At 41.4% G+C, this 27,750-nt stretch overlaps 1 protein-coding gene across 3 annotated transcripts; it reads left to right on the top strand.

Moving 5' to 3' along the window:
• Positions 1-314: 314 nt before the first annotated feature.
• Positions 315-27,240, top strand: tbx5a (T-box transcription factor 5a). 3 transcript variants are annotated; one of them, XM_030434914.1, is made up of 10 exons: positions 4,701-5,076; positions 5,819-5,997; positions 6,725-6,819; positions 8,274-8,393; positions 9,416-9,563; positions 16,686-16,838; positions 20,127-20,218; positions 22,479-22,711; positions 23,549-23,724; positions 24,283-27,240. In XM_030434914.1, exons 2-10 carry the CDS (start codon positions 5,854-5,856, stop codon positions 24,355-24,357), a joined length of 1,236 nt encoding a protein of 411 aa, XP_030290774.1. In that variant the 5' UTR covers positions 4,701-5,076; positions 5,819-5,853; the 3' UTR covers positions 24,358-27,240. The 3 variants fall into 3 exon arrangements, with proteins under 3 accessions (XP_030290773.1, XP_030290774.1, XP_030290771.1); XM_030434913.1 differs by lacking the exon at positions 4,701-5,076 and adding an exon at positions 315-347 and having other exon boundaries at positions 23,549-27,240; XM_030434911.1 differs by having other exon boundaries at positions 23,549-27,240.
• Positions 27,241-27,750: the final 510 nt, after the last annotated feature.

Below are 27,750 nucleotides of genomic sequence, written 5' to 3'. Positions count from 1 at the left end.
TGAGGGGGACTCCTCAGTGCCACCTGGAAAAGATCTCACCCCACCAAAAAAAAAAATGCAATTCTGCAGCTTTTGTTTTCCTTCTCTCCTTCCCTCTTTCCTCTGGCTCGGCTCTTGAGAGCCGAAAACTGCGGATGGGTTTTCAGCCGCAAGCCTCACAGCTGGTCTTTGGTGCGGAGCATCTGGGCAGGCTCCCCTCCCCTGATGCAGGAGTCCTGGCTGCACCGGTGGTTAGCCACACCAGCGCTTTCACCTGCCCGTCTGCTCAAGTCTCAGCAGACTTTAAGCGGCTTCTAAACAAGTGGTAACATCAGACCACACACTCAATAGTGCTGGACAGCCAGGAGGTAGGGAGGGTGTGTTTAAGCCCTGCATGTGTGTGTGTGTGTCTGTGTGTGTTTTTCCAGCATGCAGTTCACACAAACACCAGTTGTTTTTGTCATAGCCCTACAGGTTTATCACCTTTTTTCAAAAAATACATATATCTCAACATTTTGACAGCTGAGTTTGGATTTGTAGTTGTTTAAGAGGAGCTGGTCACTGGCAGGACGCTTATTTTTTAAAGTTATGACAGGAACGGGCTCGAGACATCCAGCAGTTTGATTTGAATGCTGCAGATTTACAGTCTATATGAGAAGCAGTGGTGAGGCCGTTTAGATGCCACCGGTCAGACTTTTGTGGTTGATGCATTGTATGTCTTCCAGGCTACATTTAGATTTTATGTCTCAGGGTAAATACTAATTGGCCGGCACGGTCACGCAAGACGTCGAGATTTATTTATTTTTTTAGAAGTGAGGACAGGTTTTATGTACTTTACAGTATTCATAAACAGGCTCTTTAAAGGGCTCGCTGTATTCTGCCACAGTCTGGAGAAAAACTGCCCACTGTCCTTTTTCATCAGTTACGTAATTGTTGCTTAACAACACACTAAAAGTTCTTTTTACATAATAATTTGGTCCTGCTGAACTTTAGCTGCAGTAGACTTTCTTACGCCCTCTCAGCTTTTTCTTTCAAGTGTTAAAAACTACATTTCTGTGTCTGCAGTTTAATATTTATATATTTTTTAACATTCTTTAGAGTTTGGGAAGGAGCTGCACATGTTGAATATCTGTTGTTTTATTTGGAGTGAAGATGTTATAATGTGAATTGAATGCATGGAGTTTATAATGCTATTTTCCATATTACACCTGGACCTCTGCAGCTTTGTGGGGCCATTAATGTGTCTTCTTTTTCTTGGATTAAATTTCATTTTCAGTTTTACTTCACAGTGCAAGTTTATTAGCATGCGTTTTTATAGTTTTATAAGGCAGCATTACATCTCATGTGTTTAGGTATTTTTTAAAACAGCTGTCTTAAAATAAGCAAAGGAAAGCAGTAAAGGCGTTTTACCAAAATTGTTTGTGAAGTGCAAAACATTTTTCACGTGACTTTAAAACGAATGCAACCAAAAATCTACTCTTTATTATTTCAATTTATTTAACTTTTACTTGAATACCTTATTTTTGCGTAATACTGAACGTGCCACGGTAAGTGTTCATGTCGCAGCTGGACTTTAACAAATCCTTAACAAATCCATACGCAAGGCCGATTTAATTCCACTATTTGTGTTAATTAAACACTCATTGTTCTTGTTCTTTCTTTTGTGTATGTATATATATAAATATATATATATATATATATATATATATATATATATATATATATATATATATATATATATATATAAATAAAAGCTCCATTAGTGTTTTATCTTTATTGGCTGCCTATAGCTCACATGAATGAATCTCGATGTATTATTTATATTATATGTATGTGTTATTATTTACCCGTTCGGACAGAATTTATTTACCATACCTGAGGCTCATTTTACAAACGCACAAGTCAACTTTTTATAATTCATACCTCGCTAAATTTGTCCATTTGTGTGTTGTTGTTTTTTCCCCAGTATCCAAAATGACTGCATGTTCGAATTTCATGATGAAATGTAAATGTCTTTTTTTGTTAGTTTTTTTAATCATTATTCTAACCGGGATGTATTCGCTGTGACGCACCGTTCACGCGCCTCTTGTCGGCGGCTGTGAGTCCATTACAGGAGGTGAAGTTTTGGTCCACGTCATCTGTTTGTGAGCTCTTGCCTTTAACTGTTTGAAATGATCAAAACATTTGGGGCTTGTTGAACCGTTTTTTTCCTCCTTCCTCCTTTGCTCTCTCATTAGGCCTGCTATTCATTTCCACGTGGTCCGCTCCCCTTAAATAATGAGTTTCACTGTTGAGCTCTAATCAGCTCCTTTTATGGAAGACAGCTTTTTATTTTCTCCTCTTTTTTTTCGTCGGCTATGTGGCTCTTTGGTATTCTTCCACCTAAAAAGCTTACGTCCACGAATACATTTCCTGGTTAATATAGGAAACAAAAAAAAAACACAGTGAGGGTTCAGGATGTGTGGCATAAGCTGCTGGGACATGTGGGTTTGTGTGGAAATCAATTTTCTGGCACCAGGACGTTATAGACTGGATGAATGTTTTAACTTTACATCTTATTGACCTGAAAGCGTCTCAGAAAAACTTTACTGTGGTGAGATTAATATCTCATTCAGGCACTAAAATCATTTGACTGTGTTTGATTGTTACGCAAACTCTAAATCTTACAGCTTCCTTTCTCTCTCTGTAATAGAAACATGCTTTTTCCTTTTTTTTATTTTTATTTAACAGCAAGATTTGTGTGACCACCAGGTATTATCTTACACTAACACAGAAATGTAGGACAAATTAGAGCTCCGATAATCACACGTGTTCACTGATCTTGGGCCAGTTTTTAAGGCCCAGACGTCCCGGCTCAATATTTGAAAACAACATCAGTCCGGTGCAGGAGTTCTCTTTAGTCTTGTCCAACTTCTGCAAATCCTGCGCTCATTTGTGTTGGTACAGTAATGGAGAGGCGCGCACTCGGAAGTTGGTTTGTAGCTGCGCGTGTGTGTGACAGTGTGTGTGCGTGCGCGTGTGCGTGAGAGAGAGAGAGAGATGTTAGGTCTAACAAGCATTCTTTTCAAATATATACGAGACTGATTTCAGAGCCTCTTTTAGCTTCGATTTCTTTCGGCCCCTTCAGTAGACTACATCCGTTTTTTGTTCTTAATGATGGCAAAAAGGTGCAGGTTTGCAAAAAAGTTTGCTATCAATTAAAGTTTGGCTTCATACGGAATTATCCGTTTTCGTTTTGTAAGGGGGGGGACGGTTCGGTAAAGGTGAAGTTTTCCAGGAGACTGTAAGACAAACAAAATGGAGGCTGCTCTCTCAGTATTTTAAAATACTCAGTAATTAATTCACATATTTTTAAATAAATGTTCTAATACAAAATGTAGGCTGGTTTGTTTTTAACTTCTATGCTCCCATCATCAAGAAATGTTTGTGTGCGTGCGTGCGTCTGTCTGTGTCTTTGTGTGTCTCTGTGCCTGTGTGGTTGTCTCTGTGTGTGTGTGTGTGTGTGTGTCTGTGTGTGTGTCTCTGCGTCTTGATGAAGTTAAATCTGTGGCCGCGTGCGTAACGAGACAGCAGCCTCAAACGCAAATGAGACGTTTCATTGCGCACACTGCAAAAAATGCAGTCGTGTTTTGTCGCAGTTCATGTGTTGCTTATTGGGGGGGTGTTGTTCCATCCAATGAGAACACTGACTAAAAGATATTTAGAATGACCAAATGTCAAGACTTATACATTATTATTGTTTTCGAGGCGTTGAACGCAAATTGAGTAGATTACCGTTTCTCTGTCACTATGAGACATGCTGTCCGGTAGCGTGGCTCCTGTTCCGTCTGATTTAAAGGAAAACCGGCGGGTTGTTGTGATCTTTGAAAGTCAGAATTTGAAGTCCGCTGTCCTTTGCATCGGCCCTCAGCGAGCAGATTGAACCTGTGTGAAGCCGCGGGCCTAAACATAGCCTCCACTCATCGGCCCAGGTTTCTGTTTTTTTCTCTCTGTTGGGACAAGTATATCCAATTTGTGACGTTTGGGCCTTCTAACACAGGCGATGGAAGCTGTTTTGTACTTTTTTTTTCTGCAGGGTGACACTGTGAGGTTCATTCACAACATTAAGAGACGAGCTGCCCGAGCAGACGGTCCGTTAAATGGCACTGTTGGGGAAAAAAAAAGAAAAAAAAAATCATGGTCGATTAATCAATTAATCGTAATTATTCGTAACCTCTTGATCGACCGCATCTAATGATGCGCCTATATATTCAAATCAAGCCTAATAAACTTGATCTTCTCTGTTGTCTGGGGGCTATGGAGAAGCGGGGGTTGCGTAATGGCGCATGAAGCAGCAAATGTCAAATGGATCCCGTCCACCGGCCTGGGATTATGGAGAGGTTCAGGACACAAACTGGGGGTTGGGGTTGTTGGTGGGGGGGGGCGCTCGGAGGAATTATCATTTGGGGCATAAACCAATGCTTTTCCTGCACAGACGTCTTCCCCCCCCCCCCCCCCCCCCCCCCCCCCATCACCCCTCTGCACCCACCCCACCCCACCCCCTCCTCGGCCCACGTCGCGGACACAGCTTCCGCTTCGCACGGTTGGTCATTGATGCGCAGTGGAGAGGGTTGGAGAGGGGAGCGCGCGGGACGGAGAAAGAGAGAGAGGAGAGAGCGAGAGGGGAGGGAGACGTGGGATTGACAAGGCAAGAGAGGCTGCGAGAGAGAGAGGAGGGAAGAAGGAGGTGACGGACCTGCTCCTCTGGGACTCGGCTGCAGCTCACTGCTAGGTGCTATCAGCGGGGTTGGCTCACAAAACGCTCCTCGGCTGGAAAAATGCGCAATAAGGCAACCGGGTAGCGCCTCGTAGCTGTCAACCGAAGTTCTCGCCAGAGTCTCCACACGGTCGCCGCTCTCGCTCCGCTTGTGCAGGAAATCTGGACTAACTGTGAGGAGGAAAGGATCCATGGAGATCCGCGTCGAGGGAAGCGTCTGGATTATCTGATTTGGGGACGAAGCGTTGAACATTTTTTTTTTTTTTCTCCCCAAAGTGGTGTTTGCGCGTCGTGCCACCGCTGCGTCCAAACTGCAGCCCGCGACGTGTTTTTGTTTTTAGGTAAGCTGATCCTGCTCTGATCCGGCTACGCGTGTGTATGTGTGTGTGTACGTGTACGTGTGCGTGTGCACTGTTGTTGCATTTCAGAGCGGTTAACATCGTAGTAACGTTACAGGCTGCCGCTCTGCGTGGCAGGGATCGCGGCTCCCTGCAGAAAGTGAGTGTGGAGGACTGGGTTTGCAGGAGGATTCGGCTGTGTTCTGGACATCAGCGTGAAGCGGTGGAACAGCAAAGCTCATGTCTTTTGTTTGGGGGGGGGCATGGGAAAGGAAATCGTGTTTCCTTAAAAGCGAATGTGCAGCCTTGTTCTAGCGGGAAAAAAACAAGTTAGTCACGGATGAGATAGATCGTGCACGATTTTAAAAAAAAATGTAGCCTGAAATGTTTGTGATAAGCATCCTGACACAAGCTGCCAAACTTTCAGCCTGTTGGAACTATGTGAAATTGAATTGCACCGTGCTTTTACTCTGAAAGTCCTCCATTCCAAATCCAGTTCATGCGTGAATAACTTGCGCCCTTTCTTTTAAGTGTAACTGGGTTTACAAAGCTGATATCCCCGAGCTCCATTAGCTTGTGTACCATGTGGTGGGAACATCAAGCTGATCTGTGTGTCTGAATGTGTAAACTTCTGTGAATCAGTCTCTAACTATGTTTACAAAAAAAAAAGAAGAAGAAGAAAAGAAAAGAAAAAAAAAAAGGAGGTCCGGTCCCTCTCACTGACATCTCTGTTTGGGTCTTGCAGCTGGGACGGTGTAAGCTCTCGGAGCTCCGGCGGTCATGGCGGACCAGGAGGAGACTTTTGGCCTTCAAAACTCTCCCGGTGGCTCGGATTCAAGGGAATTATCGAGCGATAATAAATCAGAGAAGCAGAACGGGACCTCGAGCAAATCTCCATCATCACAGACAACTTACATCCAGCAGGTCAGTGTCGGTCAGTGCGAAGGAAGGCCGAGGCTGCGAGCCGAGGACTAATGGGGGGTCACGTTCATGATAAGAAAAAAAAAAGAAAGAAAGATGTGTGTTATTCACCGGAACAGGCGCTTTATCGTCAATCCGGGTGTGAAAATACGCACGAAATGTCACAGAAAATGTGGTGAAGTCATTCAACAAATGTTGCTTCTTTTACTCCCTCTAAAGTTTTTTTAAAATTATTTTTAAAATTTATTTCATTCGATATTTACTGTGTGCGCAAATATACTGACCTCAGGAAATTAATTTGAGGAGTGAAGCAACTTCAAAAACAAAAGTTTAAAAGAACTTTTCGCTTATTTTCAAGACTCCGTTTTACGAGTCGAGGCCGAGACGAATACATCCTGCAGGGGAATAATGAACAAGACGCTCTGACTGTATGCTTATTATTTATATTTGCGTTAAGACAGAGAGACAGATCACACTGTCACTACACAGCCCTGCATTAGTTTTTGTGTTTGGTTTTGTTTTTGTTTTGTTTTTTTACTTTAATGTACAGCTGAGGGGTGCACGGTTTCTCGCATGGCTCTTGAATTTTTTAATCTAAATTGTTTTAAGACAACGGGCGATTTAACTGAAAGTCATGCTACAGTGGTGCTGGACACCTCTGCGCAAAAAAGTGTAAATTATTGCAACAATGTTGTGCGCACTATGGGCACTGAGATGTTTTATTTTGAAGGGAATGGAGGGAATAAAAGTCTACTTGCACGAGAGGGAACTCTGGTCGAAGTTTCACGAGGTGGGGACGGAGATGATCATCACCAAAGCTGGAAGGTAAGAAGACAAACATGAAAATATTCATCATCATCGTCATCATCATCATTATTATTATTATTATTATTATTATTATTATTATTATTATTATTATTATTAAAGGACTTTTCAGAGGATTGACTGCATGCAATTATAACACATGAATTATATCTAGGCCTGAATTTGAATTAAAATGTAGGCTCACACTTGGTCGGGCTGGATTTTTCTTCTTCTTCTTCTTCTTCTTTTTTTTTTTTCTTGCGTGGGGATTTTGGACGTACGTGAGGAATGACAGAGAAAACACAGAGCATCTGGTGGACGCTTTAGAGGCCGTGCAACGACCACGTGAGCGTGTATAGCCTACATTTGGGTGGCCCTGTTGGGAAATTGCAACTGCATCGAGCAGAGAGAGAGAAAACCCCAAAGTTGCAATGTCTCGGGTGTAAAATTCTGCTGAGCTGGAGCCTTTTAATTTTTTTATTATTATTAGTATTATTTTAGGCAACATCTTTGTGAAAATAAGCGAAATTAAGTCATTTTAGGGTCATTTTTTCGTTTGATTTCACCTGTGACGTGTGCGTGCATGCGTGCGTGCATGCGTGTGTGCGTGCGTGTGTGTGTGTGTGTGTGAGAGAGAGAGAGAGAGAGAGAGAGAGAGAGCGCAACAAGTTACGCACGGACTGTACGTGTCACACTGCATCTAGTCAAACCAGTCGGTCCGACGGCTGAGTGTGAACTTGACTGTACGCATGTGTGTGTGTGTGTGTGTGTGTGTGTGTGTGTGTGTGTGTGTGTGTGTGTGTGCGCGCGCGCGCGAGCGCTGGCGGCTCTGTTATAAATGATGAATATTAATAGTTGAGCGCGGCTACATTTCATTGTGCAGTTGTTTTCTCACAGCTGCATAAAGTCTCCATTATACTCCCGTCAGTCATTTCACTCCTGTTTCTGGCGTGAGCTGATATTAGACAGCATCTCCTCCTCCTCCTCCTCCTCCTCCCCCCTCTCTCGTCCTCTGGCCCTTCCCTTCTGCTCATGAGACCAACTTACTAAATTATATATTTTTTTCGTTCCTGCAGTGTGACAGCTACCAAATATCCAAATGATTTACTCATCGGACCCAACAAAAAATAAAAAATCTGGCCCGCGCTGAAAAACGTTTTATAACGCAGACCTGACGCCCTGTCCAGAACTGAAGCTATAGTCCGCACCGCTCCAGACCAAACAACAGCCTTTATCAGACATTGTTAAACCACCACACCTGAGCTGAATGCGTGCATCATAATTCTAATTCTAAGTCAATAAGCTTATCCTCTATTTTGTAAAAAGTTTGTGTTTGTAAACGGCTAATTTTGGATTTGCATTGTGAGTGATTTCTGGGGCCCGTGAAAACGCACCACACTCTATTTCTGTCTGTCTCCTGTTGTCCCTCAGTTTGAGCGCTATAAACTGTGTTTTTTGCCCCTTTTTTGTAACAGGCGAATGTTCCCCAGCTTCAAAGTGAAGGTCACGGGACTGAACCCCAAAACTAAATATATTCTCCTGATGGATGTCGTTCCTGCGGATGACCATCGCTACAAATTCGCCGATAATAAATGGTGGGTAAAATGTTTTCATCTTGAGGTTTTTCTTGAATTTTACGCGCGCAATAATGAGGCTCTGTTGTTTGGGGAAGGTTGAAGCCACCCTCTCTCTCTCTCTCTCTCTCTCTCTCTCTCTCTCTCTCTCTCTCTCTCTCTCTCTCTGGAGTTAGTCCTCCAGCAGGACTTTCTCTATTGTTGTCCTGATGGACGAGAATCGGAAGTGGACATATTAATTCCCCGAGAATTATGAACTGTGTCTTTTCTGACGCTTGCCAAGAAACGTAGTCAGCGGGGAGACGTGTTTCTGCCGGAGCTGACTTTTCAGTGCTGAATGAACGTTAATGACTTGTTCCTATAGCTTCACCAGCGCGTATGCGCGCATCGCAACAAGGCTGTCCTTTCACCAAACATTGCTATTTGTTTAGTGTCATGTCGATCTCCCTAACCTTGGTGAGGCATGTCTTGTTGGGGTCAGCGCCTCTCAATGAGGGGATCCTCAAAGAGGATAATCACATGCCAATACTGCCGATAATGACCTGTCCAAAGCATGTCCTGGAACTAATTCTCCTCTTGATCTCATGATGTTGGAAAACAATGGCTACCAGCTCTAATCTGACCTCCTATAATCCAAAACCAACATCCCCAAACTATTATAAACAATGCACGGTGGCATTGTTCACGTTTTTGTTCAGTTTCACGTTTTGACAGGGAGGTGAACGCGAGTCCTGGCGGCCTCTGAGGCAAGTGCGTAAAACTGAGATTCTGATAGAGCAAACTTCAGTAGCTGTCGAAGTTAGCGAGAGTTTCCTCCTGTTGTTTGTCTGAATTTTAATTATTTTTATTGAAGATTTTCCTTCAAATAAGTCGCATTAAATTCAGACATTCCTGTGCGTAATTTTTCCAAATGTTTATAATGAATTAACAGCCTGCAGATGTTGTGGAAATGTCGACTAATTAACATTTAACACCGAGAGAAAAAACATTAGCTGGCGCACGAGTCCAAGGTGTAACGGTGCGACTGTGTTGCTGTGATCCAGGTCTGTGACCGGGAAGGCAGAGCCCGCCATGCCCGGCAGGCTCTACGTCCACCCGGACTCTCCGGCCACCGGCGCGCACTGGATGAGGCAGCTCGTCTCCTTCCAGAAGCTGAAGCTGACCAACAACCACCTGGACCCGTTCGGACACGTAGGTGCCTAGGCCTCTGATCTCTTCTATTTCACCCCGTGTCCGTGTGTGTGTCCGTGCTGTTACTAACAACCCGCTGCTGCTCTGATCCCAGTCCAGGATATTCTGTTTTCGCCTTTGTCGCGTTGCTCAGTGTCACTTCAGCAGGGGGGTGTTGTTACGGACACGTGGTTTTTCAGGCACATTTTTAATGTTTTCTTTTTACCTTTAACAACAAATGCTGGTTTCCACTGATGGTCTTTGAGGAATTATTGTTTTCCTCGATTCATTTCAAAACTTCGTTCTGCGTTTGTTTGTGAATTTATGTATTTAGAAAAAATATTTGCGCCCAAGTACCAAAATAGTAATAATAATAATAATAATAATTATTATTATTATTATTATTATTATTATTATTATTATTATTATTATGCAAACGTTGTGTAGGCCTACTTTTATACAGTTTAAAGTTTATTTTTCGGTGTTGTTGTTGAGACGTCGTGACGATATATTTTGATGAAATAAAACTGTATCATATATGCACACAGCTATTGCACACTTTAAAGGTTATTTTTCTCCCTTTTTATTGTGAAGTAAAACTATACAGGACTGCTTGCTTTTTAAGACAAACAGTGATGTGGATGGTTTGGCACAATTAAAGCTTAATGTTGCTTGTAGATTTTTTTGCTTTAAAGATTTAACAGTCACGCCCTCAGTTCTCCAGCACCAGGCCTTATAAACTCACTGACCCTGAGAAGTTTTGGTTTTGCTATTAAGTTTAATTCATTCATTGGACAAACAGTATGTAGGCTGGAGTAGTATTTAAAAAATCAACTTAAAGAAACTATTAAGTGATTCCTTTTTTTTTCGTCACGTATTTTTTGCTAATTAATTATTTAATGGTTTTGTCTTTGAATGTTTGATTTTCAAACTTCCCTTTTCATTATATTTTTTTTCTTTAATTTATACAACACAAAAGAAAAAAATTCTGTCTCCAATGAAAAGTAAGAACTTTTATTTTGCTGTGTTTGAAAACAGGACACAGTTTATTATCCTTGTTGAGTTTCCTTGAAGCTTCCTGGTGTTGCAGTTGATTAAATAGTGTCATGCAAATGATAGTTTTAGGGGTTTGAGTTTTAAAAATTAGAAGAAAATAACAAACTTTTTTTTTGTGATTGTCAGGAAAAGGTTACTTAGTTTTTGAATAAAGAAAAAGCTAAGGATCGATCGTCTTTTATTAATATATCTCTGTGTAAATTCTGTATTAAAAACAAAAGTAAACCCAGAACAGATGAGTTAAAAGGACAGGATATTGGTTCTTCTGATGGTAAAATTTAAACACATTTTTAATTTAAACTATGTCTAATGTGATTTTAAGGACATATTTTTTATTTTTATTTTGTATCTATCCAAGAGAAAAACATGAATAAACGCTTTGGTGATGTGAATTTACATTTTAAACAACACAAAATGCGAACAGTGTCCTGCCCCTGCTCCTCACAGTGAAAACAGTGTATAATAATGTATCATAGCATAATTGGAGAAAACCTCAACTCTTGATTCCGATTCAAGAAAAATCGACCGAATCTCGCCCGTCTGCCAAACGTTGATGTTAAAGTTGGAACAACATGTTTCCGCTCCAGCGTCCTGGAACCTCTTTGGGTTCTTTTTCGTTGCCCGGGTTTATTATAGCACCCCCTAGATGCATTAAAAGTTGCAGACCTCCTGGAAGTCTGCTTTCATAAGTATAGGGGAATAGTTGGGCACTTTTTCGCAAAACGGAAAGAGGCAATTGCACCCCCAACCCCAACCCCAACCCCCTCCCCTCTCACCAGTGAGGGACTGTATGGTACCCATTTCCTAACTTTAACTCCTCATTATTCTACACTCACTATCTGGCCCGGGGCTTTTGTGATTCCTGTCTTACCCAAAACAGAGAACACAAACACCACTTATTTCATCAACAAATGGGCCTGTTTGGCGGCAGGTTTTCATAAAATTTAACTTGATGGGCACATTGAGGCTAAATTGATGTCTTGTTGTAGAAACAGAATAATTAGCTTTCTTACTAATAGGGCCCGGTCATTAAAGGGAGGGGGGGAAAAACGAAAAACAATTACGAAGTCGGCAAAAGGTACATCAAAAGCTGACCTGTTTATGAGGAAGTAAGGTTAATGCGGAAGAAAAACACAAGAATTTAAATTAAGATGGCATTATTAAAAACATGATTGGAGGTGTTTAACGGATTCAAGTTAAAAAATCTGTAGTCCGGTTTGATAATAAGATGTATTTAAGTTGTTTTTTCCATGAATATTCGTCAATGAGAGGCAGCACTGCAACGTGCAGTCTTGTTCGTGATAGTGTTTGATTCATTCTAATTATCGTGACCATTAAACACAGACTGAGAATAACGTACACAGCCACAGGTATTCAGTTTGATTGGGATTATAAAATGAGACTCTTTTTCACTTAATCATCTACGTTTTATTATCCAAGCAAAAAAAATGGATGAAATAAAAACATGCATATGTATTTCTAACAAACACAAGCCACTATCTATCCACATGGCACCTATTTCTGATTGTTGCCGTGCCAGAGCCCAGCTGGTGAAGTGAAACCGGAGCTCGGTCGGAATGTGAGCAGTGTTGTAAACTCGGGGTTAAAGTACATTTTTGATTGGTTGCAGTGGTTCTTGGCTCGCCCCTCTTTCGTGCTGGGAGACAGTACCCTGGGATTCATAAATGAAACGCTGGTGGCTGGCCAGAAACATATTCCATCAGCTTGTTGGTCCAGCTGGTTGAAATAACCTGTGGATGATTTATAATTACTAGCAGCAAGACATGAGACCAATGTTGCTGATGTAGATTGGAGCGGGTCGAGATGGACCGCCCGCAGCAGTCATGAATAGAAATGTCTGGTTAATTAGGCGCACATCAGCGGGCCGAGCAGGGCCCAGCTCTCCGGCTCCGGACTGTTGTGAAGAAGTCTGGAGCTGTGGTGTGTTTGTATGAAGTTAAGTTGTGCAGCTCTGTTGTTTATTCAAAGGAAACATGTTTGTGCAGCTCTAACTTGCAATAGCAAATACTGTGTTGCCAGGATCACATATTTGAACAGGACAGTGTGTGTGTTTTCTTTTACAGCTTTATTTTTATTGATTGACGTTGACTTCGGCCTCACTGGGTCTCTCTCTGCACAACACAACAGGGTGTTTCTGTGGCATTTCTAATGAGTTACATCTAAATGTTTCTCATTATTTGACATACTGATCACATCTCATGGGAAAGGTCATTGACAATTACAATCTAATCGTGGAAAATGTGTTTTGAATATGTTTTCATGGTGTTTGCTTTTGTACACATGCATGTTAGGAACAGACCAAAGTAACTAAATACATTTCCTCAACTACAGTACATTAATACTATTTTTTAACAGTTTGTAGTTGAGTTCACATTTACACTTTGATAAGGAAAATGACTTTTTTTAATCAACTACATTTCTTGGACAGTTACATCGTAGTATCATATCTTTATGCATTGTCGTCATTTGAGCTAACTTCCTGTCAGTTTTTTGCAGTTAGCAATCTCCTCCCTCCTCTCTACGTCACCACATGAACTCGGAGCGGTGGTCGCCCCGACATAACAGCAAACAGTAGTAACCCGCTCTGTGGACCGCCTCTTATTGGGGTCCTCTGTCCTGATTGGATAAAATGGGCAGGGATACCAGAAATGTCCTTTTCTCCTTTACTGCATGATTGACGGTAGGAGAGACATGAAGTACTGACCAAACACTGTTACAGTGCTGATTGTTGGAACATGGAGCTATTCAACACTTACTTTAATAACAATATATAGGCAGCTTTAAGATTGAAGCAGAAAACATGTGATCGGGTCATGAAACATGGTTCAATTCAAACTATTCAACAGTTGCATAATAAGCACCATCTTGACCAAAAGCATCAATAAAATGCAACTAACTGAATGCATCAGTCCTAATAATTAATTATAAATCATAACGTGTTCTTGTATATAATAATACAACACACTAGAAGGGGTCATCCTGCATAATAAATACTTTAAAAAAAAAATTGAACTGTTCAAATGTTACTTAAAGACTCCCTACACACTAGTATGAAGGCAAACATATAGATTCCCTAATGTGTGTCTGACAGTGTCTTTGCAGAAAAAAGTCAAATTATGAAAGCAAAATGAACACAACCGCCTCAAGTCTGTTGTCAGTGCACGTGTACGCTGTTAGTGATGTCACAAATCCTGCTCGAAAGCCCGCCTCTTAAAGTCGCATATTCAATGAGCGAAAAGAAAATTTGAACATTTTTTGAGCAGTGAATGTAAAAACAGCATTCTGTGTGAACATCTTTCTTACACAGTTAAGCTCAACATTCGACTGTAGGAAGAGAAAGAAGTAGGAAAGCACATGTTTGACTGGAGGGGGCTTTAAGTGAAACTTTGCGTGCAGTATTACTTCAAGGAACTGTTTGTGAAAGGTGCAAAAACTTCTTAAACCACCGCACTGGTGCTACTTTGGCCTCATTGTTACGGACAAAGCTAACAAAACTGTTTCTGTATTTGAATTCCTACTAACAAAAAACAAAAAAATCATTTGTTTGTGTCTCTCCGGTTTTCATTCCGAGCTGCACTCTCCTGCTTTGATCTCCTCCTCAAACTTCTGGGGTATTTCTCAGTGTTATTCGTCTCCCGCCCTCGGTTCGCTCCTGCACTCGTCTGCCTGTCTTCCCACACATGTTTTGGCCAGGAGGGTGGAGTGTGAGGATCGCACTGTTTATACTTGAATGGCAGTGTGCGATGAGCAATAGATGATGGTGTGTACAAAGCCTGCTAATCCCAAGGCTCGGGGAAACTCTCTGATGTGGTGGAACTTGAAAGCAGAGGGCAGCGGCTCGAGACCCAAAGTGATCCCTCACTATCATTGAATACTATCATCCAGGGGCGGGAGGAGGGGGGGCAGAGATACAGACAGGGACCCAGGCAGGGCAGCGGCTGGGCCAGGGAGACGAGGCGTGTGCTGGGGCCCCAGTGGGTGGTCTCTACACCCCTGCCCCCACAACATACTGGACTTTGGGATCCCACAGTCAGCGGAGCGTGCTGTTTTCCAAAAATGCGGCATTTATATATTTTTTCCACGCAACTCCTAATGTGGACGGACATTTCGCTGAAGGGGCTCGCTGTCGTGGTTCGTTCCAGTCATCGGCGTATCTCCGCAGACCTCAAGTCAATCCATTAATGAACGCGTGCATGGGAAAATGTTTTGTTTAACCCACTTCTTTCTCTGCACTTTGCTCGGATCGTTTTGAAAAGGTCTCAAATGAATCCCAACAGGCTGGTAGCGTTGCTTGATAATCGGTTCATGCGGTTAGGAGCATCTTTAATTTGCAAGGAACCAAAACAATCCCAGGATTTTTTACTTTTTTTTTTTGTTTTTTTCTTCCTTTTTCTCAATCTAAGACTTTTGGTAAAACTATTCTCAACTTGGATCCAACTATGCAGCCCTATAACCCTTTCCCCCTGCAGATAGTTTATTTATGGTAGATTGTAAAAATGTGTAAAAAAGCAGAGTTTCCATCTCCATGGCACCCACTCTTCACTGATTCTTTCTGCACAGGGTCAGAGCTATCGCCCATTAAATCATCTTGCGTCCACACTGTGCATGGCAGGCAGCTGGAACACACTCCTGCCCAGTTTCTGCCCATTGCAAAAACCCATCGCACCATGAAATGAGATCAGGTTCAGCTGGATGTAGATAATGGACGACTAGTGCATCGTATGTAAGAACCCTATGGTTCACTTTGCTCTAAGAAAAGCACTTGGGGATATGTTGTGTTTAATGCTACAGGAGGGCGATCCCTTGTCTTCTCCTCATGCTGGCAGTGAAAGGCAGGTACAAAAACAAGCTTTAAGATAACAGATAGGGGGAAATGCCTGTGGGACAGAGAGATGGGGGTGGGGACGGGGGTGGGGGTGGGGGGGGTTATTATGTGGAGGGGAAGGTAGAAATCTTTACATATAAGTGGATCTGATGAAAATAAAAAGCCATTAGATCTGCTCCAGGCTGATGACCGTGTACACCCCACCCCACTCCACCCCGCTACGTCAAAACAATTAGACTTAAGGCCCACGGATGAGGGGGCCTCAAAAGAGAAGTTCAAGGCTCAAGTTCAGCTGTGTGGGCCGCGTCTTAATGTCGCCAAGGCTAGCCACCGGTAGTAGTCATCGGTTAGTTTGCACGAACTAGGTTAGTCAGGTTAGTAGAAGGGCAGCGAGGGAAAAGGCTTGTGTCAGCCTGGTGTCCTCCTGGGCCTGCTCATCTATCCTGCCTGACTACTGGGGGAACACTTATTATGATGTAGGGAATGACTGGAGTTATAAGTTTTGTCTGGGGTGAAACCACTCAGACCTTTGCAAAGAAACAAGTCTTATAGCTTCCTGGATAATTATTATTTTTTATTTGAATTGTTTACGAAAGCAATAAAACGTTCATTAGATTTTGTAGCGCCATAAAAAAGTTTTACATTTATGTCTGCCACAGAAAGTATAGCGGTGCATTTTTATCGAAAAAGTTCTGCTTAATTTGATCTGTTTACCTTGAGCGCGATTAATGAAGTATATTGCTTCAGTCCGAGTTAGCTGGAGAGATTTTTTCTTGTTTTTTTTCCACCACTAATAACTGAATTCATGCCCAAATTATGGCAATGCAGTGTCTCAGGTTTCTGCATTAAATGGCTCCACGTGGCCTTCATCTTTTGTGCCACTGTGCTCACCCATGTCTCATATAAGTGTGCCTTTCATTTTAGTCCATAATGTGATAGATGAATACACAGAGTGCTAGAGCTGAGCCTTAAGATGTACTGCTGTATAGTCGCCATGCAAATCCAAGAAAATGATAGAGAAAGAAAAAGAAAAAAAATAATGGATAGTTAATGTTTATGCAGCCAATACTGAATTCAAGAGTAAATGTGATGTTTTTTTCTTGTCAAAGTAACTTTGTACTTTTTCTTCAGAGGAGTGTGATTCTAATTCTGTCCCTGGGTGTTTTAACAGTTTCTCTGTGTGATGACATGTATTCAAGTTTTTCACGCAGGTCTCCACTTTTTTTCTCTCTCTCCTCTAGATCATCCTGAATTCGATGCACAAGTACCAGCCGAGGATCCACATCGTGAAGGCGGACGAGAACAACGGCTTCGGCTCCAAGAACACGGCCTTCTGCACTCACGTCTTCCCCGAGACGGCCTTCATTGCGGTCACGTCCTACCAGAACCACAAGGTGAGTCCTGCATATGGGGGAGGAGGAGGAGAGGGGAGGAAGAGGAGGAGGGGAGGAGGAGGGGAGGGGGGGTTGTTTTGGATGTTTCTATTTTCTTTTCTTTTTTTTTCTTTTTTTTCTTTTTTTGTATGCAATGTGGTGCCTTTAAATTCACGGCGCATTTTATAAGGCTATTTCTTTTTTTTTTAACAAACGTGGCGAGGAAGGACAAGAAAGAAAATACACCGAGGAAATGCAAACAGAGGAAAGTCAAGGAAAGCCAAAGCAACGACACAAGAGGTCCGTTGAAACTTTTGCGCACGGAGGAAATGAAAGGCGCGGTTTTCTCTGCGAGGGTTTAAGTAAAAGCCCTGTCACTGTCAGCCGAAAATCTCTCGATATCACGTCGAGGCACTGACAGACGAGGGGGAATAAAAAACTAAAGATAGGCTACCTGACCAGACGACGTCTGACCTCAAGAGACTTCTTCCAAGCTGCAGGCCCGCAGACGAACCGCAGATACACCGGATAAACCCCCGGCGTCACTGCGCAACATCCTCAGGAGGGTTACCTTTACAACAAAAATAATTAAAACCTGCATAACAACACAGAGAAACAACCGCGTAATAATACTGCAGCTAATAACGACAAATACAAGCATATTTATATTATTTATATATGTTTATAATAATAAGAATAATACATTATAATAATACATTATAATAATCATGATAATAATACATTATACAAATGATGATAATTCGTTATGTAACCAAGCCAGTGCGAGCTTCCACGAATTTAGGAGCACTTTTAAAAAGTTTGTGCCGATTATTTAATTTAAATGTAAGGTTTTTTTAAAGAGAGTTATGCTAATGTTAAAGAGTTAATTTAATATTCTAATAACAGAAAAACAACCTGGAGTTCATTAACTTGATTACAGTTTGATAGATTAGCTTTTGGCTCCCAGATTGATGGATGGCCGCTCGTCTGTTATTTCTTAAAGGCTTCTTTGTTAAATTAAAATTGCTCTTGTGCCTGTTGGTGAGATTTGCGCAACTTTAAAGTTTAGCGTGATTAAAATTAAGATATATATATTTCATGAAATGTCGTTTTAAATCTTTACTTCTGTTTTCTTTTTTTCCGTTGTGCATCCTCCCTGTCAGTCCGTTATAACAATTTGTAACGTTAATAGTCATTAGATTAAAATTTGTTTTGCTTGAGAATATAACAGCCGAAAAACCTGCATGATTTTAATTATATGTGTATTTTTATTTACTCACCAATTTAGAAAAAAGTTGTTGAAATGAAAACATGAAATAAGAGTTTTCTTCAGGCCGGGCAGCCTCACTTGCGTGTCAAGCCTCGCAGAAATAAGACTCAATATTTACTCTGCGCAAATATCTGGGAAATAAAAAAAAAAAAAAAAAAAAAAAACCTGTGGAATACAGATATGTGTAAACAGCGTCTGTTTAACATCATTTAACCACGCACGCAGGCCTATATGTTTTAGTTTGGGGAATAAGGGGAGAAAAGGGGCGAAAGCTCGTAATGTCCCCGCAGCCAATCCCGCGTCTCCGCGCTTTCTGGGAACAGGAAGCGCAAATGACCGACATGCTGTAGAAACCATTCATTATTTTCCAAACATCTTATTGGGGGCTGAGATCGTAACCCCGGGGCTAATTATTTGGGTCTTTCCAGACCTGCAAAAACACACACACACACACACACACACACACACACACACACACACACACACACACACACACACACAAAACAAGCATTTCTGATTTCCAGGCGCTTTTTTACCACCACAACTGTCCAATCAAACACTCCTAACATCTGCCAAAGCAATATGTGCTGCAGGCAGGCATGTGTCCAATTCACCTGTTAGACTCTCAGCTAATGAAAGTGGTCAAGATCTCTGGTTTCAGGTCTTTTGTCGTCAATTAAAACAACACAGTCTCCAAAGTGTGTTTTCTGAAATAATATGTTTTTTTTTCCTCTGTAAAAATAAAAAAAGTGAAAAATGAGCCTGTTTAATAAATCTTATTTTAATGCACTTCTCTTCTTGTAGCTAAAATAGCCCAAAGCATCTGGAAATATGTTTATATAAGCCTCAGTTTTCTTTCTTTCTTTCTTTCTTTTATAATGTGCATAGTTTGGATGCAGTCTCGTAAATGAAAAAAAAAAAGTGCAGTCTTTGAAGCTGTGAATGAATTTTGTCTGGAGTCTGTTTTCATATTATTGTTTTTTTAGCAATATTCAAATTCTCCTCTCTGATCATTCCCACCCTCTCAGTATGAGGCCCTCGAATGTGTTTTGCAAAAAAATTTGTATTTTCTTCTTCTATAAACTGAACCGAGGCTATCATTTGGAATGGGCTAATTGTTTGTCAAGTTGTATTTCTTCCTGGAACGCCCGCGGAGGCTAACAGGAGTTCAACAGGACCCTGAGCTTTTTATTTTATTTCTTTATGCTAGAGATGAAACAATACATAAATGCACTGCCAGGCTTGCGCGGTATTAACAAGAAGCTAGCAGAAGTGTCACACGAGAGATTTTACAAGGTTTTGGGGGAGTGGGGGTGGGAAGTGTCAGCCAGTGTGCAGACAAACCTCCAGTCTTGTCAGAAAGCTGGAAGCACACGAGAGCTGCCAGCTAATTACCTGCCAGAAACCGCTACTCATGAGAGGGATATCCCTGGATTGTGTTTAACCTCTTTGGGATTAACGGACTATTTCGGGGGTGGTTTCTCCGCGTTCAGTTTGTCCGATATTTACAAAGACATTTCAAGCGAAAAACATCATAAACCACGTTATTTTGCATCTGTCAAGCAACGCGCCAACTATCTGTTAAGCTCGAGGCCATCAGCTGTAACATTATAAATTCTGCAATGAAAATATGTCAAATTGGGACTTTTTTTTTTATTGAAGTGTTTAGCTTCGGTTCCCCTAAAAGCATCTTAGGTTTCCTGGAAGTGTATTATTCCATTCTCTTGGGGTAACTTGTGAGCAGTTAGACGCATCCAAGAAGATTTCCAAAATCCAAACATGCTGTAATGTTGTCATCGTACGAGCCTCACGCTGTAAAATACCCGTCTATTGATACAGTTTACAATCTAAGCTTCTCCATTTTAGGACAAAAAAAATGATGCACATGTGTGCTGATTTTAATTTGGGCCCATGTGACTTTTTAAAATACTTGAAGATTTTGTAATGAAGTGATCTGGCCAGTGCAGCAAATAGTTTCTCTTTTTTTCTTTCTTTAATTGCACATCATGTTGCTAATTAAGTGTTTTTTGCTGTTTAAGATAACCCAGCTGAAGATCGAGAACAACCCATTCGCCAAAGGCTTTCGTGGGAGCGATGACATGGAGCTGCACCGGATGTCTAGGATGCAAAGGTAGTTAAAGGAAACGTTTGTGAAAAAAAAAAAAAAAAAAGTTTCAGTTGATTCATGGAAACACTGACACAAGCCGAATGATGTCAGATAAGTAGATAAATGTTGCATGGAATACTGACATCCTGGCCACACTGTCACTTAACAAGCCCCAACTTTAATCCTTCAATCATCCAAAGGCAAGCCAGTTATGAGTGTTATTTTCAGTGAGTTTTTATTTTCGGTGATGTAAGTGTAGTTCTTGATCCGCCGCCAGTTTTCATGCTGAAGACTTTTATGGCTGATCTGGCAGAACCTCTGAAACACGAGTGCAACATCTTCCTTCCACACAGCTCCCTCAACCAGGATGTTCCAACTGCTTTTGTGTCTGCTGCATAAGTGTGTGTGTGTGTGTGTGTGTGTGTGTGTGTGTGTGTGTGTGTGTGCGCGTGTTGGTATCGCTTGGTCCGGCAGCCAAGGCAGAACACAACCACATTGCTCTCTCTCTCTCTTTTTCTCGATTATTCAGTCCAGATGAGGGATGGAGCATGCGTCCGCGCTGCGTGGAAAACACATTTTCAAAGGAGAAAATCTGGTTTTGAAACTCACACAAACCCCCCCCCCCCCCCCCCCCCCCCCCAGCCCCCCCTCCTCCTCCGTGCATTCAAATGTAGAAAAATCCCAAATCAGGAGAAAAAAGCTGGAAAAGCTGTTTTCCACAAGGTGCTAAAAAATCCTACCTCATCCCCACAACCTTCACTCATGAGCCACAGAGTAAAGTCTTTAATTAAGCATTTCAGATTAATGTCATGGAGGAAAATCCCAGGAAATCGCGGAGCGCATTTCTGCCCTTTCAAGTCTCTTTAAAAGACTGCAGACTTGATTGTATCAGACGCACGTTAAGTTACTTTAAGTGGGTGCATGCCACAGTTTAATACGACGTTTTTGAGTGAAAATGCATTTTACCTATCCAAACTTGCAAAAGTGCACAGAGCACGCCGGAGAGTCCCTAACCACAACATCCATCTTACATGCCATTGTCCAATCCTACCGATTACAGCAAAGCTATGTGCGTCTGCTCTTGGTTACATTTTTCGAGAGGGAGAGCTTATTGCAAAACCAGGTCACTGTTTCAACTGAGGCGATCCCTGAAATCAAAGACGCAAAAGTAGCAAAATGATCTATTGATGGATGCTGTGGATTAATAGGAGTGAAATACATACTGGAAAGGGTTTTTTTTTCTCCCCTGAGGAGTGTCTCTCTGTGTGTCCTAAGTGGGTTTGATTCGCTGATGATGGATGTCATTGAGTACAAATCTCAAACTGCACAGAATCAAACTATTAATATTGTCACTTTTTTCAAATAAACCATTCACACCGGGGCAATACTTTACAATAAGGGACACAAATGTTTGAGCAGTCACTGGAAAATCAATGAAGAACTATCTGCAACTAATGAGCAACTCTTTACTTAACTTTATTGAGTAGCTAATGATTAGTTAATGATTACTTAATTAAGAAATGAGTGAGGAATTCATCAGAAACAACTTGATAATTGATGAAGTCAGGATGTAAGTAAGTAACTAAATACTCCCAATGGGATACAAAATAGTAGATACAGTAGAAGTATTTATTAATTGTTAAAGTAGTGCTATCTAGTTTAGAAACTCAAAGTCAGAATTATCATATTTATAATATTAATTAGGTAATAATACAAACAGACCTTTTATATCACATTCTTCCTATAACTGAATAAACAAGCAGTTCTCTGAGAACATTAAGGTCCCAGAACACTGTTTAAATAGTCTATTTTCCCGATAACTTTCTTCATGAGTGGTTTCTGACTCAGAACCACCCATTGAACAACACAAAACTAGTTACTAATTAGTCCCTCGTTACTTCATCATCATCACCCGATTGCGTTTCCTTTTTGTGTCCCTTCAAGTGAAGCGGTGCATCGTTAGTGAGGAATGAATAATTACTTCATGAGTACCTGTACATAAGTTAACAAGTCTCCTTTTTCTCTTTTGTTCCCTGATTTTTTCCCTCACTCGTTTCTTAATCAACTAATTATTTTCTCCTCTATAAAATTCAAATACATGTTACTCATTAGCTTATGGTTAATTAGAAGTTATATCCTCATTTGTTCCTAGTTGGTTCCCTTGTAACTATTCAAAATAAGTGATTTTACATGTGCTGTACAATATTTGGGGGTCCAAGTTTGGGTAATTACTAACAAATGTATTTGGCTGTTTGTGTGTGTGTGTGTGTGTTCCTGGACACAGTACCAAGGAGTATCCAGTAGTGCCTCGCAGTACAGTGCGCCAGAGAGTGGGCTCCAGCCAGAGCCCATTCAGCGGAGAGGTCCAGGGCATGGCCACCCCGAGCACCCTGAGCTCCCAGTACTCCCAGTGTGAGAACGGGGTCACGAGCACCTCACAGGACTTGCTGCCTCAGTCGGGCTCCTACCCCCTGCCACACGAGCATGGCCAGGAGTACCACTGCATCAAGAGGAAAGGTAGGATGTGTACTCTAAAAGGATGAAATGTGTTGGTTCTGACGTATCAAGAAAATGACAGATTGCATTTTTACAGCATTTATATCCATCGATGTTAATGCCTTTGTAAGATGATGACCCCGTTTCATTAATTGGGTGTTTGTAGTCACATGATTTTGATGGTGAGTGGAAAACAGAATGGACCAGATTGAGGGAAATTAGTTAGTTATCAGTGCTTTCTGCTGCTGTTCGGAGCTACGAACCCCAGCAAAGGAAAGAAAAGTGTACTGGAATGTTACAAAGTAAACAAAGAGTTAAAACTACATAGTAGCCACAAAGTTTTGAGCGTTTGTAGAAGTGCTTCTTCATAAATCACTTCCTGCCCTCCATCTGCATTTTGCGCCATGGCAACGGATTGACATGACATCAGATGCAAACAAGCTATTGGATACATTATGCAAATACACATAGCATGAAAATAATTATAATGTTAATATGCCTGAATTTTCCACAGTTTTGTGCATGCTAGCACTTGTTTATATGCTTCGTACAAGTACAATGATATATTACAGTACATGGTGCAGAAATAAGCAATGGGGGTGGGGTGGCTGAGTCAGAGGTACTGTTCACTTCATCACAGGACGCTGTACCATCACAATGATTTTGAAGCTGTTATTTGAAGGTAAACAAGTTACATAATGTTGCTTTAAAAGTGCAAAGAAGGAAAGTAGTTGATTGCTGAGTGTCATCACGCTGGTATATATTAACCATCAACTATCTATCTCCAGAATCACTTTTGGCACCTTTGATATAACACTGTGGGAAAGCTGTTTTTTAACTGTGTGATTCTGCCTGCAGTGGAGGATGACTGTCACTCAGGTGAGCACAGCTATAAGAAGGCCTATCTGGAGAGCTCGTCCAGTGAGGAGGATCATTACTACCGTCCTGTTGGCTACGCCCAGAGCCTCGGCCTGGCCGGAGGGCCCTACCGCAGTGAATCCAGCCAGCGGCAGGCCTGCATGTATGCCAGCGCCTCGCAGGGCGCGGAGCCTGTTCCTAGTTTGGAGGACATCAGCTGCAACACTTGGGCCAGTGTTTCACCCTATGGGAGTTGCTCCGTCACCACCATGCAGCCAATGGAGCGGTTGCCCTACCAGCACTTCTCCGCTCACTTCACCTCAGGGTCTCTGGTGTCCAGACTTGGCGGGGTCGGCGGCCACGCCTCTCCACAGCTGGGCGACGGCCACCACGCTGCCATGTACCAGAGCTCAATGACCCACCAGACTCTGGGCCGCCAGTGCAGTCCTGGGGCTGGGATCCAGTCGCCGACCGCTGGCCTGCAGGGAAACGAGTACCTCTATACACACGGCATACCACGTACACTATCGCCTCACCAGTACCACACTGTACATAGTGTTAGCATCATGCCAGAGTGGAACGAGAACAGCTAAAAGGGCTTTTTCACAGTCAACAGATACAAATATTAAAGGAAAAGAAGAAGAAAGGACCAAAACAAGGCAGGGTTTAGATGAATCTATATTTATATTTTTAGAGGACATGTTGCTGATCATCTTAATGTGATCAGTGTTGGTTCACTGACAGCAGTGGATATTTTTAAGACTGTGTTGGGCAGGAAAGCAAGCATCTTATCACTTAATTTGTCGTGAAAGCATCTGCACTTATAAGAAAATATCACGAACATGAACGTACAGGAGCTGGACCAGAATTTACACAGAGACTGCTCAAGTGCAGAGAAAGTGAGCACAGTGGAAATTCAGACACTGAGCAGAAGACGACAAGTACTTCAGATGCTTTGCCAGCTGTCCCCAAGCTGATCGTGTTCTTGTGTGCTGGTGTTTTTTGGATGTCATTGTATCAGATTGAATATGTTTTCATCTTTCTTTAACAAGTACTCATGTCCCGAAATCACGTAAAAAAGGACGCCTGTCTTCTGTTACAATATCCTGAGTTCTCATTTTCTTCAGTGTTTTTGTAGTTAACATGAAACAGCAGACGGGAGCTTTTGTTGTGGTGAATTCGCTTTCCCTTAAATCCGTCGGGACGGTTTTTATTTCCCTGACGCTGGGTTGCATTTACATGCACGCTCAGAACATAATCTTAGTGCTATTATGAGAAACACAATAGGACAGCACTTCAATATAGCGTTCATTCATACACAGACACACTTCCTCAGTGTTCCAACAGTGTTACGACCAGTCACAGTTGAGCTATACAAGACGAAACGCATTAATGTAGCCAATGACATTAAATTATACAATAATAACCAGATTTCTAACCTTATGTTACCAGTTTTTTTTTTCATATCCTTTATACCTCAGTTTTTGTAGGGTGTACTGCACTCCAGAGTGTCACAGTGAAGACACAGCAACCTAGCTCAAACACAGAAGAGTCAGTAAAATGTCTCTTGTCAGCACCATAAATCCCCACAGTAATTTGACCTGCCTCCATCTAGCTCTCCAACTCATTTTCAGGTATGTTCATACCAATACAAAGACGCCCAATGACAAATTGCTACCATTTATTTTTTGTTAGATTTGACATTAATACTTGCATTTTGGAAGAAGCAATTATGTGAGCAGTGAGAGGAAAAACCAAGACTGGCAGAACCTCAGCCTTTCTATATTAACCGTTAATCAAATTGTCGGTGAAAATATGAGGGGTATTAGACCTCAAGTCATCATGTGGCCAGAAACACAACACCCAATGAATGGAAATGTCTTTCTGTGTCTACTGGATGTAATTAAGGCAATGGGTTGCAAACACATTACAACTTTATAAGGTGATAATATGTCAGGGCTGCGGGTTTGTCACCTTGTGTGTGGTGTTCTTCTGCCCCCATGTGGCCAAAAAATTCATTCCTTAATGCAGCTCTAATTGCTGCAATTATTGGATCACAGCTACATAAAGATTAGCAGTCGGAGTGTGAGTTCATTAAGTCGAAAGGGCATGTGTTGATGACTGTTTGACTTTCGTTTCACTGGATAGTGCTACTTGACGGGGAGGTCGTTCGTCTACAACAAATAAACTTGTTAGATTCAGCTCAGAACAGCATGGCATTTTATAAAAATTCAAAAGATATACTTATTGAGGAAATGAATTACACATTAGTGCTGCAGTTTAAGCATTGCTAAGGAACATTAAAATATGCTCAGTTGCAACTAATTGCCAAACCTCATTTTAATTTTTTGTTACAGATTTTGGTACTTTTTCACATAGTAGTACAAATACAGTTTATGGAGCAACTGCCATTAGGTATAATCAATACACTGTGTGCAAAATTACATGTGGGCATTTTCTCACAGCCCTTGTTCTAGTCTTCCGATGCCCAAAAAAAATCTGAAGTACCCTACATGAATCGTAGGAAAGGGCAATAACATAAAAGTTGAACTATTCCTGTTGGCACTGAAATAAAAGAAGTGTCATAACAATTTTTTATTACCATTTAATGAACTGGCACTAGTGGGAAACACAGAAACTTTAATGTTGCAAGCACAGGCAACAAATGTGGTTTTAACTCTTAACTGTGTTTTTATGATGCATATATGATGAGACATATTTTCCAAGCCAGTATTTTAACTTTTAGAGAAACGTCTGAGAAAACATTGGTTTCAAAAGGAGTCGTCAGCGTACAACCATCAGGTTTTTACCAAATCTGGCACCATGCCACGTACTGATTTTGAAACGTGCTTATTAGGTGGTAAGTACAGTTAAAGGTTCTCTCTGAGTCTATCTAATATTCAAAGATTCAAAGTCTCACTGAGATCAAGATTTCTTTTATAGGACAGAAGAACAGGGATGGGCTGTTGTGCATCCATGAATTTATCAATTTATTAGTGATCAATCACATCTAAATTATATTGATATATAAAGACAACTAACTTTGCAGTATTACTTCGTACCTTCAGATGGTTTTGTTTTGTTTGTGCCCTCTCTCTGACGCAACAGCCCTGCAAAGTTTGGAGGATGTGTCTCGTGTCTTTGTCTCTGTCTGTGTGTCTTCTGCAGCCTCATGCTGTTCTCAGTGAATGTGTATGCTCTAAAAATATCATGTATTAATCCCCAAAAGGCACTTCTCTGAGAATCAAAGTAAACCAACATGTAAAATAGCAGTCGGACACCACACAGAATGTAAATTTGAAAATGCAAAACAAGATTTACTTGATATACACGTTATGAAGCAAAGGTCAGTTTCACCCTCCGTGTGTGTATGTTAGGGGTATGTTTTACATGTGGACAAAGGCTAATTCTTAAATGCTTGTAGTTGATAGAATGCTATTTGTCAATAGTATTTATTTTTCAACTATGTAAATCAGCTCGCTCCTGCATGGATAGATGGTCCCATTTCTTTTTTTTTTTTTATAGCCTGTTTTTTATGATTGTTTATAGGATTTTCTAATCATACTTATAGAGAAAACAGGAGATTACTATACAGCTGTCAGAACGTATCAAAATAAGATTGAAAACACATGGGTAACTTTGTAAATAAACATGTACATAACAGAATACCTGCAATAAATTTAAAAAGATAATATTGTTTTTTGTCTGTTCTTGCCAAACTCTGTCTCCATTTTGGCTCTAACTGGTTTTCCCGTTTGTCTTTCTACACCTGTCAGGGCAGGGAGAATTATATTTTCATCATTCCTTTCAGTCAAATCAGTTTTATTTATATTGCGCCAATTCACAGCAAAAATAATCAATCAGTAATTCATTTAGAGTGACCCAACATCTCCCCTCAGAAGCAAGCACTTGGCAACAGTGGCGAGAAACGAACTGCCTCTACTACCTGGAGCATCTTCAATTCGTGCAGAGGTCTAATCAGAATTACTGAAAACTCCTGTGGGCCTTTTAAACTATACCATTCATGTCTTGAGTCAGCATCATTACACTTCATTGTTCTCAGCATGCCTTTACCCAGTAGATAATCCAAGGGATTAAATGTCTGCTGTCTGGACACCCTCCCCACCCGGGGCTCCTGGAGAGCTACAGCCCCTAATCATGTGTGTGTGTGTGTGTGTGTGTGTGTTAAACAAAGATAAGAT

This window comes from Sparus aurata, chromosome 12 (assembly GCF_900880675.1).
Source record: "Sparus aurata chromosome 12, fSpaAur1.1, whole genome shotgun sequence".
NCBI lineage: Eukaryota > Metazoa > Chordata > Actinopteri > Spariformes > Sparidae > Sparus > Sparus aurata.
This window is presented reverse-complemented; position numbering and strand designations above follow the sequence as displayed.

Excerpts from the sequence above, each read along its gene's own strand:
- tbx5a (XM_030434913.1), top strand. The coding sequence starts at position 5,854 with ATGGCGGACCAGGAGGAGACTTTTGGCCTTCAAAACTCTCCCGGTGGC. Across the intron at positions 8,394-9,415 it reads AAATTCGCCGATAATAAATG|GTCTGTGACCGGGAAGGCAG; the intron begins GTGGGTAAAATG and ends GCTGTGATCCAG. Across the intron at positions 20,219-22,478 it reads CGGATGTCTAGGATGCAAAG|TACCAAGGAGTATCCAGTAG; the intron begins GTAGTTAAAGGA and ends TCCTGGACACAG.